This window comes from Impatiens glandulifera, chromosome 3 (assembly GCF_907164915.1).
Source record: "Impatiens glandulifera chromosome 3, dImpGla2.1, whole genome shotgun sequence".
Taxonomy (NCBI): Eukaryota; Viridiplantae; Streptophyta; class Magnoliopsida; order Ericales; family Balsaminaceae; genus Impatiens; species Impatiens glandulifera.
This window is the reverse complement of record NC_061864.1, coordinates 63,956,522-63,975,709: the sequence shown is the minus strand read 5'-3', so window position 1 is coordinate 63,975,709 and position 19,188 is coordinate 63,956,522. Positions and strand designations below refer to the sequence as shown.

General features: G+C 30.5%; 1 protein-coding gene and 1 non-coding gene across 2 annotated transcripts; one reads left to right on the top strand and one right to left on the bottom strand.

Annotated features, from left to right (window-relative positions):
* The first annotated feature begins 8,364 nt into the window (after nt 1–8,364).
* Nucleotides 8,365–8,436, top strand: TRNAG-UCC. The gene has a single exon. It is a non-coding gene; the product is annotated as a tRNA-Gly (tRNA).
* Nucleotides 8,437–10,887: 2,451 nt separating this feature from the next.
* Nucleotides 10,888–17,246, bottom strand: LOC124930884 (T-complex protein 1 subunit beta). The gene is made up of 12 exons (XM_047471254.1): nt 17,194–17,246; nt 16,824–16,889; nt 16,675–16,731; nt 16,505–16,570; nt 16,307–16,418; nt 15,813–15,941; nt 15,569–15,640; nt 14,935–15,050; nt 14,186–14,262; nt 13,094–13,579; nt 12,009–12,324; nt 10,888–11,281 (listed from the first exon to the last, which is right to left on the bottom strand). Exons 2-12 carry the CDS (start codon nt 16,827–16,829, stop codon nt 11,135–11,137), a joined length of 1,584 nt encoding a protein of 527 aa, XP_047327210.1. The 5' UTR covers nt 16,830–16,889; nt 17,194–17,246; the 3' UTR covers nt 10,888–11,134.
* Nucleotides 17,247–19,188: the final 1,942 nt, after the last annotated feature.

Sequence of the window (19,188 nt, the reverse complement as noted above, 5' to 3'; positions counted from 1 at the left end):
ATGTCATCATTGTAACATTCTTCTTGGGTCAGCCCTAGGGTAAGACAACTTATGCAGTTACATAGGGTCTCATATATTTATAGGGTCTCATTTTTTAATATTTAATAGTATTATATTATTAATCTTATTTTTTTTATTTTTTTCTCTTTCAATATTAAATATATATTATACAATATATATATATAACTTTTTTATCTCCTTCTTAATCTCTTATTTTCGTATTATAATATATTAACCATTTATATCTCATCTTATATTATTAAATTAAAAAAAAATACTAATTTAAGAGCTCCAAAATTTAAATTTGCATTGGGTATCAAATTCTCAAGTTGGCATTTATCATTCATCTATGTTATTGTAAAAAGAAAGTACAAATTCAAAAACAAGTTACTACATTAATTAAAGTAAATTATTTATTATGGGAGTTCAAATATTAAAAGTCATTAATAAAAATAAAAAACTACTGATTCAATTTTCACTAAAATCGTCTTAAACTAAAATAGTGTGATACTAATTTTCTAAAAAAATGATAAACACTGCTTCATCGCAATAGATGGCATCCCTATATAGTTTAAGAGAAATGATAAACCCAACGAAGGGTTAGCGAAAGCAAGACCACGAATCCTACGTGGCCTTACCAGCTAGGAGAGAGAAAAAAAATTAAAATGAAACGTTTCAGTTTCCATTTCCCTTCTTTCTTCTTCCCTCTCTTTCTTCTTTTCATTTATCACTTCCGACGAACGAACCGGCTTCTTCTCTGGCGATTTTTCTCTCCGGCATCCCGACTTCTACTTTCTTCTTTCGATCGAAAATGGTAATAGACTATTCTTTAATATTTCAGTTTCAGAATTGTCCGCATTCGTGTTCATTTCGTAATATTTTCTTTTCAGGCTGGTGGTCTAGGTAAATCTCCATGCAAGACTCCAAGATCTCTTAGATCTCCAAGGACAAGGTAAATAAGACATCTTCTCTTTTAGAATCGTAGGGTTTTGCGGTTAAGGTTAGGGTTTTGCGGTTAGGTTAGGGAAAACTATGATTATTGTGTATTTGATGCATTATGGGTCTCGAAACAAAGTTTCGTGACCTGAAAGTATGATTTAATTGTGTTTGGTTGAATTATGTGTCCCCAAAACTAAAATTATTGTGTATTTGCTGAATTTAGGGTCCCGAAAATGTGATTTCGGGACCCGAAAGTGCTATTATATTATGTTTGGCTGAATTTAGGGTCCCAAAAGTGTGGTTTCAGGACCCGAAATAGGGTGTTATGGGTCCCGAAAGTGGGATTATATCATGTTTGGCTGAATTTAGGGTCCTGAGAGTGTGGTTTCGGGACCCGAAATGATAGGTTTCAGGACCCGAAAGTTGGATAATTTCATGTTTGGCTGAATTTAGGGTCCGAAAGTGTGGTTTCGGGACCCGAAAGTGTGATTTCAGGACCCGAAAGTGCTATTATATTATGTTTGGCTGAATTAACGGTCCCGAAAGTGTGGTTTCGGGACCCGAAATATGGTGTTATGGGTCCCGAAAGTGCTATTATATTATGTTTGGCTGAATTTAGGGTCCCGAAAGTGTGGTTTCAGGACCCGAAATGATAGGTTTCAGAACCCAAAAGTTGGATAACTTAATGTTTGGCTGAATTTAGGGTCCCGAAATGGATGGTTTCGGGACCCGAAATGGATGTTTCAGGACCCGAAAGGGGTGGTTTCGGGACCTGAATTGCTTCATTTATGTGATTATCTGCTTCATGGTTTTTAAATGTTTATCATTTGTTTTTGTAGGGCAAATAAACGTAAAAGGAATGTCCAAGAATCAGCTCCCGAACCAGCTCCCAAAGCAGCTTCCAAAGCAGTTCCCAAATCCCCCATAGTAACAACTCCCAAAGCAGCCCCCCAGAGGGGAGCTGGACATTGTAGAATATCAGAATAATGAGACTGATGACAAGTTGAAGGCATTTAGGACTCGATGGGGTAACCCTGATAATGGCGCTCCTTTAGCGACTGCTATGCCGATCAAAATCATTGAGAACAAAGCTGCTGACAACAATTTCAAGATAGACTTCGTATTATTTGTTGTCAGTTGCTTTCTCTGGTGTGATCACCTAGGTAACATATCCAGGTATATCTCATTTCTATTATTTTCAATTGCATGACAACAAATATGTATTGTTAAATAATCCTCAAATATGTTTTTTTCATTTGCAGGTATAGAATTCTGAAATCTATTTCAGATGTTGACAATATCAAGAAGTTCAATTGGTGCAAATTTTTACTTGAAGGATTAGTTCAATCATGCGCAAAAGTGAAGAAGAATGAAAAACAACATTTCCAAGGACCACATACGTTCTTTATCGTAAGTTATCACTAATTTATTTTCATGTTTTCAAAAAAAAATAGTTTTAACATATGTATGTTTTCAGCTATGCTACGTGTATAGGGTGAGCAACCCTGAACTGGGAGGAGTTAGTGAGCGGCGATTTCCTATACTGTCATGTTGGAATGACACAACGTTGAAGTTTAGGCTGGATACAGAGTTTGATCATGGATGATTCGGACGTGGAAGCGTTCTGGGACGCATTCCACTATCGGGGATGTGGGAGGAGAGCGACGACGAGGATAATGATTTCGGAGAGAACGAGGAGGAGGAGAATGAGGAGGAGGATGATATGAATGATGGGGTGTCTGAGACCCCAAAGGCGGCGGTAGTAGCAGCAGAACCTAGGAATAGGTCACCACCTCGGAAGAGGTCACCACCTCGGAAGAGGTCACCACCTCGGAAGAGTCGTTTCGGGACCCGACATGGGTGGTTTCAGGACCCAAAATGTTGTTTCGGGACAAAAATAAGTGACAACAACATGATCAAATAAGTACTATCTTCGTTAAAGATAAGATAAAAATGTAAAAATATTCAAAGTGACAATAACATGATCAAATAAATACTATCTTCGTTGAATGTTATCCCCACACGCATTATCTTCGACATATGCTTGAGAGGACAAAAGTGATGTGAAGGATAATTGAGTTGAAAGTGGATCATTCCATTGTTGTTGTTGTTGTTGTGTTGAATCCAAAACTGTAGATGTTGTGGTCGTATTTCCCTTCTTTTTTGATCTCAAAGTCTTGGGGATTTTTTCAATTAAAGATTGTTTCCTCTTTATTGGTGGTCGTCCTCGACTTCTAACTTTGTTAGGAGAGTGTATCAAAATGGATGTAACGGGAGATTGAAATGGAGATGGAGATGGAGATGCTTCTGTGCTTTAGTCTTTAGATGCTTCAGTGCTTCCATGATTAAGTGACATAAACTGTTCCATCAAGCCTTTTATTCCGTTCATCGAAAAAGAACAACTGACTTCAGATTTTACTCCAACTTGTTGAACCTCTTGCATCAATCGAGTTAGACTATTGTGACGTTTTTTTTCTTCCACAGACATATCTGAATCATAAATGTTGGTGATATTTTGATACCCACGCTTAATATCTTTACGCCACCGGTCCATTATATAATACATTGGTACCTCATTCACCCTCATTTTTTCAACACAGCCATGATATGCCTACACAAAATACCTCTGAACTCAAACAATCGACATTGACATCTCACATTGCAATCATTTTCTGTGTAATGTACTTTGTAAGAAACATCACTTACATGTTCTCCATTAACCCCCAAAATGATTTCCTCAACTCTAAATATACAAACTGACCCTTCCTCTTCAATGACTGAGATGTCGCACAACATCAAACCTCTAACTTCTTCTTGAACCAATCTAAATATATCTGGAGTGTAGAAGGTTTGGTATTGTCTTTCAAAGGCAAATCCACTTACAGTTGGTATCAAAGAATTAAACGATTGGAAATCCAATTTCTTTTCTCTCTTGATATTTCTCAACAGAGTCCTATCATATTGCTCGACGAATTGTTTGAGGGATGTTTTGGACTGCACGTAGTCATCAAAGAAGGCGTTCATACTTTCACTCCGTTGAGATGTTGACATGCCGGCCCAAAATTGTCCTTTGACATAAGCAGGTATCCATTTAGATCTTTCCAAATACAAAGATTTCAACCAAACATTATCTTCCAACTGATAATCTTCAATTAGTCTATTCCAATCCTCTTCACATTGTTGAATATTTATGGAATTGTATACTATGTTTTTTAGCCTCTTCTTTATTAGATGGTATTTAGTATGGCTTCCAAGTTTTATAGGAAGTTTCTTCATTATATGCCACAAACAAAATCGATGATGAGTTTTAGGAAATACCTTCTCAATTGCAATCGCCATGGATCGACATTGGTCTGTGATTATGGCATTTGGAGGTCTATCATGCATACATTCCAACCAAGTTCTAAACAACCAAGTGAAAGAATTTGAATCTTCACTTGACAATAATCCACATCCAAGCAAAATGGATTGACCATGATGATTAACACCAACAAATGGAGTGAAAGGCATGTCATAGTGATTTGTCAAATAGGTTGTATCGAAAGAGATAACATCATGAAAATCTTCAAAGGCAGCTTTGCACCTACCATCTGCCCAAAACACGTTTTTAGTTCGGGATTCCTCGTCCAAATCAATAAGGTAGAAGAAGTTTGAGTTCCTGGTTTGCATTCTTAAGAAATAATTAGTGAGTGCTTCAGCATTCCCACTCCCTAACCTCAACCTTCGTGCTTCTGTAACGTAATTTCTACATGTCCTCTCATCGAAAGACATGTTTTCATACCCTCCAGCTTCAACTACAAGTGATTGAAATGTTTTGGCCACAGTTATTCCAGCTTCATTGTTTGTATCCAATCTTCTCTTTACATTTCCGTCAATCACTTTGTAGGATCTAACATGACGTATTCTCTTAGGGCTTAATGTATGGTTGTGCTCAAGAGAAATACTTGTTATCACATATTCCCCTTCATTTCGAACAACAACATTAATCTTTGCTTTACAATCTGTCTTCGTTATTGGTCTAGGCTGATGAAACTTATTTTTTGTCTTCGATTCTTTCATAAAACTCTTGGCACAACCAACGCTGAAGTATTTCCTCTTACCACCTACATTTTTGCTCCCTAATTTGGTAATGTCGAATCTAGTTAAGTGGGCATATGATGCGTAGAATTCAAGAAGTTGTTCTTCGGAGGAAAATGTCATTCCAACACTATGAATGTGACTGCAAAAATTAAGTGAAACCGTAAGAAAAAAGTCCATAAACCACCTATTTCGGGTCCTAAAAACACCCTTTTGGGTCCCGAAACCACCCTTTCAGGTCCCGAAACCACCCATTTCGGGTCCCGAAACCACACTTTCGGGTCCCGAAACCACCTATTTTGGGTCCCGAAACCACCTATTTTGGATCCCGAAACACAACAATTTTTGTCCCGAAATGGTTGGTTTCGGGACAAGAAAGGACCATTTCTTGTCCCGAAACGACTCATTTCGGGTCCCGAAACACAATATTTTTTTTTTTACAAGATACCACACATTTCGGGACAAGGAAGGACCTTTTCTTGTCCCGAAACCAACCATTTTGGGACAAGGGTGAGTCCTTTCTTGTCCCGAAACCAACCATTTCGGGACAAGGAATGACCCTTTCTTGTCCCGAAACCAACCATTTCGGGACAAGGAATGGCCATTTCTTGTCCCGAAATCAACCATTTCGGGACAAGGAAGGACCCTTTCTTGTCCCGAAACCAACCATTTTGGGACAAGGAAGGACCCTTTCTTGTCCCGAAACCAACCATTTCGGGACAAGGAATGACCATTTCTTGTCCCGAAACCACTAGATCTGTTCAGGGTACCTTTCGGGTTCAACAGGGGTGGATCTGTTCAGGTTAAGTTCTTCATCTACTGGGTTGTTCAAGTTCGGTGCTTCGGTTTCCTGAAAATTCAAACAGTTAAAATCCATAAATACATCTGTAAAATCTAAACCCTAGATCTGTAAAATCTAAACTCTAGATCTATAAAATCTAAACCCTAGATCTATTAAAAAAAATAATAAAGATCCTTAAAAAGGATACCGTGGAGAAGTAAATGTTGTCGGAGAAAAGAAATAAATACAGCCGGAGAAGAGAAATAAATGCAGCCGGAGCCGGAGAAGAGAAATAAATGATGCGTTTCAGAGAGAGAAAGAAATGCAGAAATATGAAACGCTTGGGTGAAAGAGGATATGCAGAAATGTAAAAATATTTTTTTTTTCCTTTTTCTCTCCTTGTTTTCGCTATCCCTTCGTTGGGTTTATCATTTCTCTTTTAGATTATTTTCATACATCAATTTGAGAAAATTTTAAACAGTTGATTTTAATTTATTGATTAAAAATATATTTATTTTTTAAATATCATGCATAAAAAAACGTTTTAAATCGACATTTTAGTGGAAAAAATTGACAAAGTAAAACTTTATGTTCACATTTAAGAATAACAATTTAAGTTTCTTATTTGAATAATGAGGTAGATAGCCCTAAAAGAAAACAATTAAAATAAATTTTTTTGTTACGATAACTAAATAATATAACAAAATATAGTATATTGACTCAATGAAAGAGGTAGTAACTCATTTTTATAAGCAAATATTAACAAAAATATATCATATATATAAAGCCAACCTAACATAACGAGTCTCAATCGATATACCATGGCTATTCAAGATGTATTTTACCTTTTACAAATAAAATAGAAAATTATTTTTATATATTCAAGGGATCATCAGTGGGTCAACAATAATAATAAATGGTCGTCATTTTATATCTAGATAACAAATATTATTAAATTTCTTACAAAATAGTAAGAATATGGTGTTGAGGATAGTGTAGAGATGTCTATAAACTATCCTATACTATAATAGTATATATTTCAGAATTATATTTATAATGAATGTATATAATTTAGTAATATAATTGTAAAGATTTAATTTTGAAAATTTTGTGATTCTACCTATATTGTCTTAAAAGAACAATATATATCAGTAATATATAAATACATAAGGAGAAATTTTATTTAATACATTATTGTCATATATTGAAGCAATAACGGAGATCCAAAAATCTGAGTTTGGATGTACTTAAAAAATAACGAAAAAATTATAAATAAAATAAAAAAAGGTAAATTTTGTCATTTTTTTTAGAATTATAAAACAATATAATGAATTAAATTGAAAACATTTAAGAAATTAAAGTATAATTTTACATTTTATCTTAATTTTTTTTCCTGGGTAGGCTTCAAAGTTGTTCGCATTATCTATACATTCGCCACTCATTGCAAATTAATTTGTAAAATACTTTTTTTTTCAAAAACAAGATCTTAATAATCTATGAAAATATTTTGTTAAGGATTCTCTATTCAAATATTGTCATAGAAATTAATATAATATGTATTAAACATTTATTGATCAGATAATCATATGAATAAAATAATATGAATAAATTCAGAAGAAAATTTTAAGATTCAATTTTTAGGATAATGTTATCATGTCACCTTTGATTTAATTGTTGTTTATTATAATATATTACATAAATACTATAAATTTAATTCTATAAATTATAAGTTTGGTAAAGCTTTTCCTCACAATTATTTTTTAAATCTATTATAAATATTGTAATATAGCTAGAGAAAAATATAGAACAAACATTTTTTTACATGTATATTAGTTTAATGGCTTATTATCAAAAGTCTAACTTGAAGAAGAGTGTCATAATTTTATTAATTAAATTATTCTGCTAGTATCTATATCCTTTTGTTATTTATTTCATTAGTGAATATTTTTCTTCTTTGTATTTCACAAATAATTTATGTATATTCGTTAAAATGTTTTTGGATCTCTACTATATGGACCACAAATATTTTTTATCCAAGTTACAATTTTCGGAACTTTTTAGATTGCGACTAATCCCTGCGAGTTAAATATATAACCCACAAAACACTCAATCAATTTAACCAGAGATCCAATAATGCTTGTAGTCCAATGGTTAGGATAATTGTCTACAAGCAATTATCGAAGATACCTTCAAACCGTCTAATATGTGCAGTCTCTATTATTGTTAACCCTACTGGGTAATGTATTTTAGGGTATTTTTTTTTTTTATCAAACTAACATTTTTGAAAAACTATGGTATCTTAGATGTTATGATACTAGTCTAGACTTGGGTCGCCCTTCTGGGGTAAAAATATAACCCACAAAAACTCAATCAATTTAATCAGACATGAAAAACAACAGCGTTTGTAGTTCAACAGTTAGGATAATTGTCTTCCAAGCAATAAATCCGGGTTTGACTCCCGGCAGACGCATTACTTATTTTTATCTAAGATACAATTTTTTGAACCGTGAGTTAAATATATAACCCACAAAACACTCAATCAATTTAACCAGACATGTAAAACAATAGCGTTTGTTGTCCAACGGTTAGGATAATTGCCTTCCAAGCAATAGACTCGGGTTCGACTCCCGGCAGACGCATTATTTGTTTTTATATAAGATACAATTTTTTAGAACGCGGAACTTTTCGAATTGCGATTAATCCCCTCGAGTTAAATATATAACCCACAAAACACTTAACCAATTTACCAGACATGCAAAACACTGGCATTTGTAATCCAATGGTTAGGATAATTTCTTTTTAAGCAATATATCCGTGTTCGACTCCTGACAAACACATTATTTATATATATCTAAGATACAATTTTTTAGAATGCGGAACCTTTCGGATTGCGACTAATCCCCGCGAGTTAAATATATAACCCACAAAACACTCAATCAATTTAACCAGAGATGCAAAACAATAATACTTGTAGTCCATGCTTGTAGTCCAATGGTTAGAATAATTGTCTACAAGCAATTATCGAAGATACCTTCTAATTGTCTAATATGTGCAGTCTCTATTATTGTTAACCCTACTGGGTAATGTATTTTAGGATATTTTTTTTTTTTTATCAAACTAACATTTTTGAAAAACTATGGTATTTTGTTGTGATTTGATTTTATGGTAATAAGATTTGATTGTTAATGATCATATTATGTGTTTTTGAAATTTTATATTTAACTCTAGACGATAAGGTTGTCTTATTTTTACTTATGAGAAAAAAAAATGTCAATAAATTATCATTTGTTTTTAGCTAAAAGAGCCTAAAAAACAATTAATTAAACAAGAAACAAAAATATGTGATTGAAATAAGAACGAACAATAATAAAAAAAAAATGAGAAAAGTACTCAACACCTAACTAAAAAATTATTGATATACAAAAATAAATTTTAGAAAAATTATATTAAATTTAATTATCATTAAAAACTTTATAATTTTAAAAGAAAAAATTAATTGTAAATTGTACAGAGAATTTTTTTTTTATGGAAATACAACTTACAAGTACTATTTTAGAATTATAGAATAAGTATCTTTGTATTTTCTTTTGGATTAACTGAAATAATATTTTTCTCTTTTTCTTATTTTAATCTTAATTTTCTTCTAACATAATAATCTTTAAACTGCGCGATCTGATTTTGTTTGATGAATGTGCACAATTAAAAAATAATATTGAAAAGTTTGATGTAATTGTCTTTTGAAGAAGTAATTGATAGATAATATGGTAATCTATTATATATATATATATATAATATTATTTTTATTTATATGAAAATCGGCATAAATAATCATGTTTTATGGCAATTGTCAATGTCGTTTGAAGTTGTTCATTCATAATCGTTATAGAAAGTTTGTCGCAATTATGAGTTTGTTAACTTTTCGAAAGAATGACATCATCCAAAAATCACAGTTAAAAACATGTTTGTAGTTAATGTTGTGAAAGAGTTAAATTATACAAAATTTGATTATATTTGCAAGAGACAGACAAACAAGTAGATTTGGCAAGATATTTGAACTGATGTACATTGTATAAATCACACGTGAAAGAAGAATCTCGATCGTCTAACAGAACTATGAAAATGTCAAGTATTAATTCCGTCAAAGTTAAAAAAATTACTCAATGTAACGCGAGATTGTTAAATTTAACATTATATAATATTTTTAATATTATGATATAATTGAATCGTTTAAAAAAAATAAATATATTGATACAAATGTTTGTTTTTCAACAAAAATGATTAAAAGGAGAATAAATCACTTTCTCAAACAAAACAAAATGTCAATTTTTGTATTTATATGGTTTTTCAAACAAAACAAAATGTCAATTTTTATATTTATATGTTTGTGGATAGTTTATAAAGATTTAAAAAATAATTGTGTTTGTAGTCTAATCGTTAGGATAATTGTTAGAGAACAATAAACCCCGATTCTACCCCAAACAGACACATCTAATTTTTTCACTGCCAAGCTAAATATTGTTTTCAAATCAAATTTGTATGGGATGTTACTATAAAAAAAAAAAAAAAAATAACACAAACAAGTTACGTCATTAATTAACCTACTAACTCAGAGTGTTAAAATTCGTGTGCCTAAGAGAACAAAATTTTGGGTCAATTCCACTAAAAAGTCTTAAAATAAATAAATAAACTTAAAATCATTAAACAAACTGTTACAATAGATAAAACTCAATAAAAAATATATGAAAAGTATAACTACTAAACCCTTATAACAGCACATTCAGTTGTATGATTTTGAAAAAATTCAAACAAACAATTTTAAATTTGTTGGTTAAAAAACATTAGAATAATAAAAAAAACTTAATATGATGCATAAAAACAATTTAAATCTGCATATTAATGAAAAAGAATTGACAAAATAAATTTTATGTTGACATTTAAGAAGGGAAATTTGATGAAATGACCCTAAAAAGAGTCTTAAAAGCGCGATTGACGCATACAGCATAGCCATTAAAGTTTATGGTGTTCACATTTATCATATATTTTATCAATTATTTTGAAACTAGATATAAACAAAAGTACAGTTAACATAGGAACACATAATAAGCTCTCATCATAACATTATCTCCATAATCTTTCAATGTAATAATACAAAAACAACCCATCAAATTAAAAATTAAGAAGAAAAGTCTGTCTTTTGAGCAATACAAAATTAGAGTCTTTTTAACACTATGAACTAAACCAAGTTCATATAGAAAACAAACTGCAAGAAACTCTCAAAAACATTTGATGCCCAAACATCTCGCATTAACCAGCCGAAAAAGAAAAAGCTGATTTGTCTCACATTCTATTTTCTCTTTGTCGTGGGGCACAGGTAATGATTTCATCGACCCTTAGGATCATCTCTGCAGCCTCGGTTGCAGATAGTAATACCGCTTGCTTAACCTTGAAGGCCTCTGATATTCCCAGTTGTTCCATATCCCCAACCTGACAAATGCCCCCAATTGTGATATTATTGTCCAGTTTGTAAGCAATACGTTTGGAAACTAGACTTATTAATAGACAATTTCAAAAATCTATACTAAACAGATTCAGAAAAGTGTTTCGAAATGGGGACACCATTAATAATTTTTAAGCATCTTAGAATTATTACTCTTGCGAGTCATTTTATGGGATCAGTTTTAAGGGTGGTATGAAACTAAATGGGATCAAAATGTTGTTTAACATAGTAAAGAGAGAAACAAAACAAAAAATAATGTACATTGGGTGATAAGAGGGAAAATAATTTTGAGATTGGGTTATCAAACACCCAAAGGTCAAGGTGACCTTGCAAAAGTGGATTATTTGGAAATAAAAATGACAAAAAATATTCATAGACATTAATATTTTAAAATATTGTGAAAAATAGAAAAAGTCAAGTCAAGGATGTTCGAATAATGTGATCGAAAAAATGATGGTTGATTGAATACTGTGATCGAAAAAATGATGATTGATTAAATAACCCCAAATAGCCCATATTATATAAAGTCCCAAATAATTTGGGACACCACCTAAACTTAAATAACATAGAATTTTGGCCTACTTCAAAACACTTTTAGTTTTTGGATCTGAAATCACTAAATTATGTTCATATGGATCCACATCAAAATGAGATCTCACAAAAAAACAAAATGTTTCCTCCGGCTCAATATTAAGTAAGGTAAGTAACACTTACAGTTCCAGTAATGACATCGATCCCAGCATTGGATCCGTCTTTATGGTGCTCTGCTCGAAGCTGAGCAACCAATTCAGCGCTATCGAGACCAGCATTGTCAGCAATGGTTGTGGGAATAGCAATGAGTGCCTTGGAGAAAGCTTCAATAGCATGAGATCTCTTCCCAGGAGTCTTTCGAGCAAGCTCATCAACTGCCTTGGCCATAACCATCTCTGGCCATCCACCTCCCAGCAAGACTCTGCTGTCGTTTACTGTCTGAGACAACACACATAGAGCATCATGAAGAGATCTTTCGGCTTCATCAAGCACATGGAAGCTGTCAAAGAGAATGCCAAAATGGAAAATCAGTGATTAAGTTTATGCAGCTAAGGAATATATTAAAAAATGATTAATTTTAATTAACACATTATCCAATTAACAATTTACTCATCAATCGCGTCAAATATATACCCTCAATTTCAAAAACAAAAAACATTATATATTTTTGCCACCCATTATTTTTTTTACTCTAATAATCAGTTAAGCCCCAAATAACTTGTTTTTGAATAACCTACATGAATCAAGGTTATTTTGAACTAACCACTTGGTTATTCAAACCCTAGATCAAGAGCAAGGCTTTGGAATGAGTATACGGAATTAGAGTGATTTCTTCCAATATTACAGCTTTCAGATCCATTTGAAACAACCCTATGCCAAAGAAGTTTTCTAAAAAATACAATGATCTAGAAAAATGATTTAACCATGATGAGAAAAAAGAATATAATTTGTATGATTAGTACCATTTTTTATGTGTATTTGAGATTAATTTCAAATAACATACTATCCATTCAATAATCTATTCATCATTCAAATAAGCTAAAATACCAAATTATCCTCTATTTTAAAAATAGATATATTTATACTCCTAAGTTTTTACCCAAAAGACCTGATTTTCAATAACCTATATCAAACAAGCTTATTTGGAAATAACCACTTTGTTATTCAAATAACCTTGAATCAAACAAAGCCTAAGACAGGTAGTGAATCAGATGGGAAAACGGAACAGAGTGATATCGGTTAAATTTGGTAAGACAAGATCACATTACCTTGCACCTCTGAGTACTATTGTACATGCTTGACCCATTTCAACACCAGAGAAATGGATCAACTTGTCCTCACCAATCATAATCTCCTCAATCAGTTTGCAGTGTCCAAGCTTGACTGTTTCTGGATTATCAAAGGTAGATGTAATCTCTCCACCAGTTACCAGTCCAAGCCGCTCTATACCTTCAAAATCAGCATGCTCAATAGCAAGAATTCCTGCATCTGCAAACAACTCTTCTGGAAAATTGTAGATCAACTGCCTATTGATAAAACAGTTAATCCCATGACCTATAATCTTATCCACCTTCTCTTTCATCTTGTTCTTCTCAGCAGCCTCAATCTCAGCAACTTTAGACATTGAATCAACACGAACGCGTGCACCATAAATCTTCACCTTATCAGTATCCATTGCAGTATTAGCAACCAATATCTTTGCATTCTCAATGCGCTTAGGCTGACCAATCCCTATCTTTTTGTCCAAAATAAACCTGTATATAGAATTAATCAGGGAAAAGTTTTTACAACATAAAGAGGAAAAATGATACTATTATTTCAACTGGAAATTAAGTGTTGAATGCCAAATACTGAATTAAGCATCTAAAAAGTAAAATATTTAGATTTTATGTACTTGGTATATAAGCTGATTTGATCAAATGTGAAACAAATGTGAGTTTTAAAAGACTATTTCACCCTTACCAAAATTGATTAATTTGAAGGGTTACTTAATTAAGCAAGATTTTATAGTTTTCTTTTGTGACCCGGGTTTATTCATCACCCCTTTTAAATCAGAGTGTTCTTAGTGGGATTCGAACCCAAAACATTTGGTTTTTTAGGTAAGACTTATCACTTGAGCTACTTTGGTGGGTTCAAGATTTTTTTTTATATCTTAATTTGAGCTGAATCTAAAATAAGTGATAAGTTGTGTAATCTAACACCGCCCAACACTAAAAGAAATTTAAGTGCCATGACTGAAACAAAATTTCACATTTCAAGCAATTTATCTCCGGAGAATTATTCTTCTAGGATGCCACAGGAATACAAATTTTCAGAGGATATCAATGATTAGACAAGAAATCAAATCAAGATTAACTTACCCCTCATCTAAAAATGAGTCCGTCAAAGATCCTCCAGGCTTTTTAATAATTTGAATGGATTCCAAGTTGGTGCTCCCCTGAGTCCAGAGAATGGTTAGGTAAAGCAAATAGGAGTAACTATGAAGTTGTACTAGTATATATAAGGATGATACAGAGTTATGGTTACTATCAAAGGGATGCACTATCAAACAAATGGGACTGAATTGAGATCAATAGATAATTAGCATATTCCTTTCTTATGAGTCGAGAGACTAGACAGGTCACATGTATGACTTTGAGATAACTACAATTATAAAATGAATCTAGCAGATGGGCTTGGAGTTTGTTTGATGTGGATTTTTTGGATTTAATCCAAACAAACTACCATCATCAATCACTTTTTCCATCAAATCCTCAGCAAAAATACCAAAATATCATTATTTATTCTTTATAATATATTAAAATATTAAATGAAAAAAATACTTTTGTCAGTTAACCAAAATAATCCACTTCTTCACCATAATTGCTAACTTTGTTAAACTTTCTAAGAAAAATCAACAGAGGAGTGTCAACAATAGAATGACACAAAAGTAGACAACCTCTCCAGCTGACCTACCCAACCAATATGATCTCTATCATAACAAGCCAATCTAATATTCTTAAAGAATATTTTTATAGAAAGCCTTGACATATTGACTAAAGCCAAAGAAAGACAAATTATGTAGCAAAACTTTCTTCTAATTTAAAGATGAAGAGTGTCTATCACTCACTTTTAATCTCATAACAGCATCAACAGCTAATTCTGCAAAGTGCTCCTTGTCTTGGGAGAGAATTTTGGAACTCAGCGTTGTCCTTGCAATCTTCATCAAGTCTGACTTGAATTTCTCTGTAGGACAACATTATCAAGCATAAGAAAACAATTATGACTCGTAAATTATGGGAAATTCTCAGTTTTCCAGAGCAAATAATCACCATGATAAAATAAAACTCATCTACAAGAAACAATTATTTGCTCAAATGATATATATATATAGACTATTTGAAAGCTTGTATTTTTTCACAAACAAATTGGAATATTAGTATGGATCATGATCATAATTATAGTGTAATTTGTGACATTTCATTTGGTATACAAATTATTTTCTAAATCATGATCCAAATTATAGTGTATTTTTATATTTCATTTGGTATGGAAATTATTTTCTCAATCGTGAAAAAACTATTTTTAGATCATAATGAAAAATCTTTATGATTATTTTCTAGATCATTGTGATTTTTTGCAAACATAACAAATGTAGATTTTTCCAGATTAACATGAAAAATGGTATACCGAAACAACCCATAGTAAAATGCAGTTAATTTCTTGTCATATAAAGATAGATTCTTAGAACTTCTATAAGATACCTGAATCCTCTTTGTTATCCATAACTCTTTCAAGCAAAGCATTGCGGGCACATTCAACAGCCATACGGTAACCTGAAAAATAAAATAAATTAAATAAGGTATGTAAAAGCCAAGACAAAGACAGACAAAACAAGACAACCAAACACTAACTAAAAGGTTTTGTTAACAAGTTGCAAAGTGGAATGGTGTACGTTGTACTGACTAACAAGATAAAAGACTAGCTGGAAAAAGACATTTAATACACCTGCTATTATTGTCATAGGATGTATCTTTGTTGCCACAAGCTTTTCAGCCTCCCTCAAAAGTTCACCAGCCAAAACAACAACAGATGTTGTCCCATCACCAACTTCGTCATCTTGCACTTTTGAGATGTCTAATCATCAAGTTAAGATTCCAAATTTTGAGCCAACAATTGAATAACATTGGTTTTATGTCAAGCAAAAATTAAACTTCAATGTGAAATCTTAAGGCCATTTATATGTATAACCACATTGCATCAGCATCATGATCAGAATATTTTTTGGATCATGAGCAAGAGCTTCATTTGGTATACAAATCGTCACAATCCAAAATACAGTGTAATTTGTTACTTAATTTGGAATAAATATTTCTCTCCATCATGTTCAGATTATTTTTTAAATCATGGATAAAAAAAATAGATTAATGACAAATGAAGATTTTTCTGGATCACAATCAACATGAAACTTATTTATACCAAACAGCCAATACTAAGGATACCAACAAGGACTTTAGCAGCTGGATTATCAATATGGAGGGACTTCAATATTGTAGCACCATCATTTGTAACCGTAACACTCCGTCCTCTCCCTGTTGATTGCAAAATTTTATCCTGTAAAATGATAGGGAAAAAAAATAGATTACATAAATACCCAAGTTTGACAATAGGAGCACTTAAAAAGGATACAAAAAGATTACCATTCCTTTAGGTCCCAATGTTGTCTTCACTAGATCAGCAATAGCCATTGCTCCAACAAATGAGGCCTAACACAGATTACCATAATACTATAAGCAACCGAAACCTAGCAGAACTAATGAAACCCTTTTCTCAATAATAACTGAAATCAACAATGGAATACAGTACTAACCATTCTGGCCCTCTCACCCTTTTCTTCCGTAGCTTCATCTTTAAGAAGCCTGTCAATCTACATTAACAAACCAAGTGAGCATCATTTGTTATGACAAAAGAATTGGAAAAATTACAAATTCCAACAGATCTATGGACAAGAAAACAAACCCCCATTGGAGAACAAATAAGAGAATCAAGGTTGATATTTTATCTTCCAACCCACCAAGATAGATTCTGCAAGAAATTAAATCCATAAAAAGCATTACACTCTTGGAACCGTAATGCTTAATACTAAATCTTGCCCTAAAATCCAACAGTCATGGACTATTAAACTTCAGCTATGCAAACATATATGTAATGAGTGATTCAAATGTAGCAGAAGACAGGCGAAAGACTATAACAAACGTAAATCGAACAACAAGTGAGGTGCATTACATTGAATCACTCAACCGAGTAGAGAAATGGCTTGAGAATCTAACTAGATATTGATTAAAGAAACATAAATCTATGAATGGAGTGATTTGAGTGAAGAACAAACCTGATCTGATAGAAAGAGAAAGAGAGATCGGAGCAGTTTGATAATTGGATCCCGCCGAAAGCTTGAGCTAACCCTTAATACTCTTTTGAGCCTTGGTTTTTAAGAATAGGATTTATGCCCCTAATCTTCTAATGTTGAGTCTATTTTATCCAAATTTCTTTTTTTTTAATTAAACTATTTAAGTATTAATATCATTAGTATATAAAATAACAATCGTTTTATAAATAATATCTAAATAAAGTAATAAAAATTATCAAACATAAAATATTCATATTATTTAAATAAAATAAATATTAACAAATAAATTTTCACATTTTTATTTATATAAAATAATTAATTAATAAATATTATTTGGACGGTTGTATTGTTTGTTTTTAATTTTATTTTTTTAAATAAATTAATTATTAAGAGTTAATTAGTTAATTTCTCGTCTCCAATTATTATAATATGAATTCAATTCTCATCTCACGGTGTTTGTTATGTGGTATTAAGGTTATATATATATATATATATATATATATATATATATATATATATATATATATTGAAAAAGGTAATATTGTCCTAATTTTTTAATTTAATATAATGTGTTTTTTTACCTAATATTTTTTAAAAATATTATATATTTTTATTTTATTAATAATTTTATCATTATTTTTTTAAATTTACCTCATTTATTCTACTATTAGTATAATATATAATTTATACATTTTTTTAATAAAATTGTAACTAGTCTCTCCTACTCCTAGTATAACATTTTTCTTATATTATTTAATTTTTAATTTCTCATTATACATTTTATTAATATTATATATAATTTATTATTATATAATATATTAAATATATTTAATCTAGTTTTATTATTATTATTAAATATAATAATTTTAATATTATATTTTAAAAATAATTCAATATTATAACTAAAATATATATATATATTTTATAATGATAATTTTATTAATTATTATTATTACTAATTTCTATACTTTAATTTAATTAGATTGTAAATAATAGATTTATTATATATATATATATATATTTGTTTTATTTTATTATAATTATTAATAATATTTAAATTAAATAAATATACTTTACAATTTTATATTATAATTAATTTTTATATTTTAATTAAAATTATATTATTTATTAAATATAATAATTATAATATTAGATAATAATAATAGTACAATAATTTATAATAATAAATAAACAAAAGGAATAATAAATATTTATTATATAATTTAAATTCATATTTTCACTTCAATTAATTAAAATAATAAAATTACTATTTTATTGGTATCCTACAATCTTATATTATATATATATCAAACACAAAATTATAAAACTATATATAATTTTTTTTAATTCAAATCAAACAACTAGGATGTAACTTATATACGGTTTATAATTTGTTACCATTTATACTTTTATAAAACTCATACCCTATATAATTTGTCTCGGCATAAAAGCTACTCTAGAACTACATGTTATTAAATATATTTTTTTCAAATCCATCCCATACGTTTTTATATTAAATTTAAGTAGACTTTAACCCTTTTTTTTCTTCATTATTTTTCTAGGTTCGTCATTGGTATCACTTGACATCTTCATTATTTTTTTAGGTTCGTCATTGGTATCAATTGACATAGACGTTGTTTACTAATCCACGGACAATGACAAATTTTATTGTCATTCAGCATTATAAACATGAAAATTTGACCTACCTTAATTTTCAAATAATATTATTATTTTTAATATTATTAAAATAATATTTTAAATTATTATATTCAAAATAACTTAAAGAATAAATTAAATCATAATTAAGGGTTAATTATTGTGATAATCAAACTGGAAAATTATTCAAAATTTCAAAAATAATATAAAGATAAAATATTGTATTTATTTTACCCAAATTAGACCAAATAAAAGGGTAAAAATATTTAATTGTGATTTAATCATGATTTATGTTTAATTCATGACTTAAACTAATTAAAT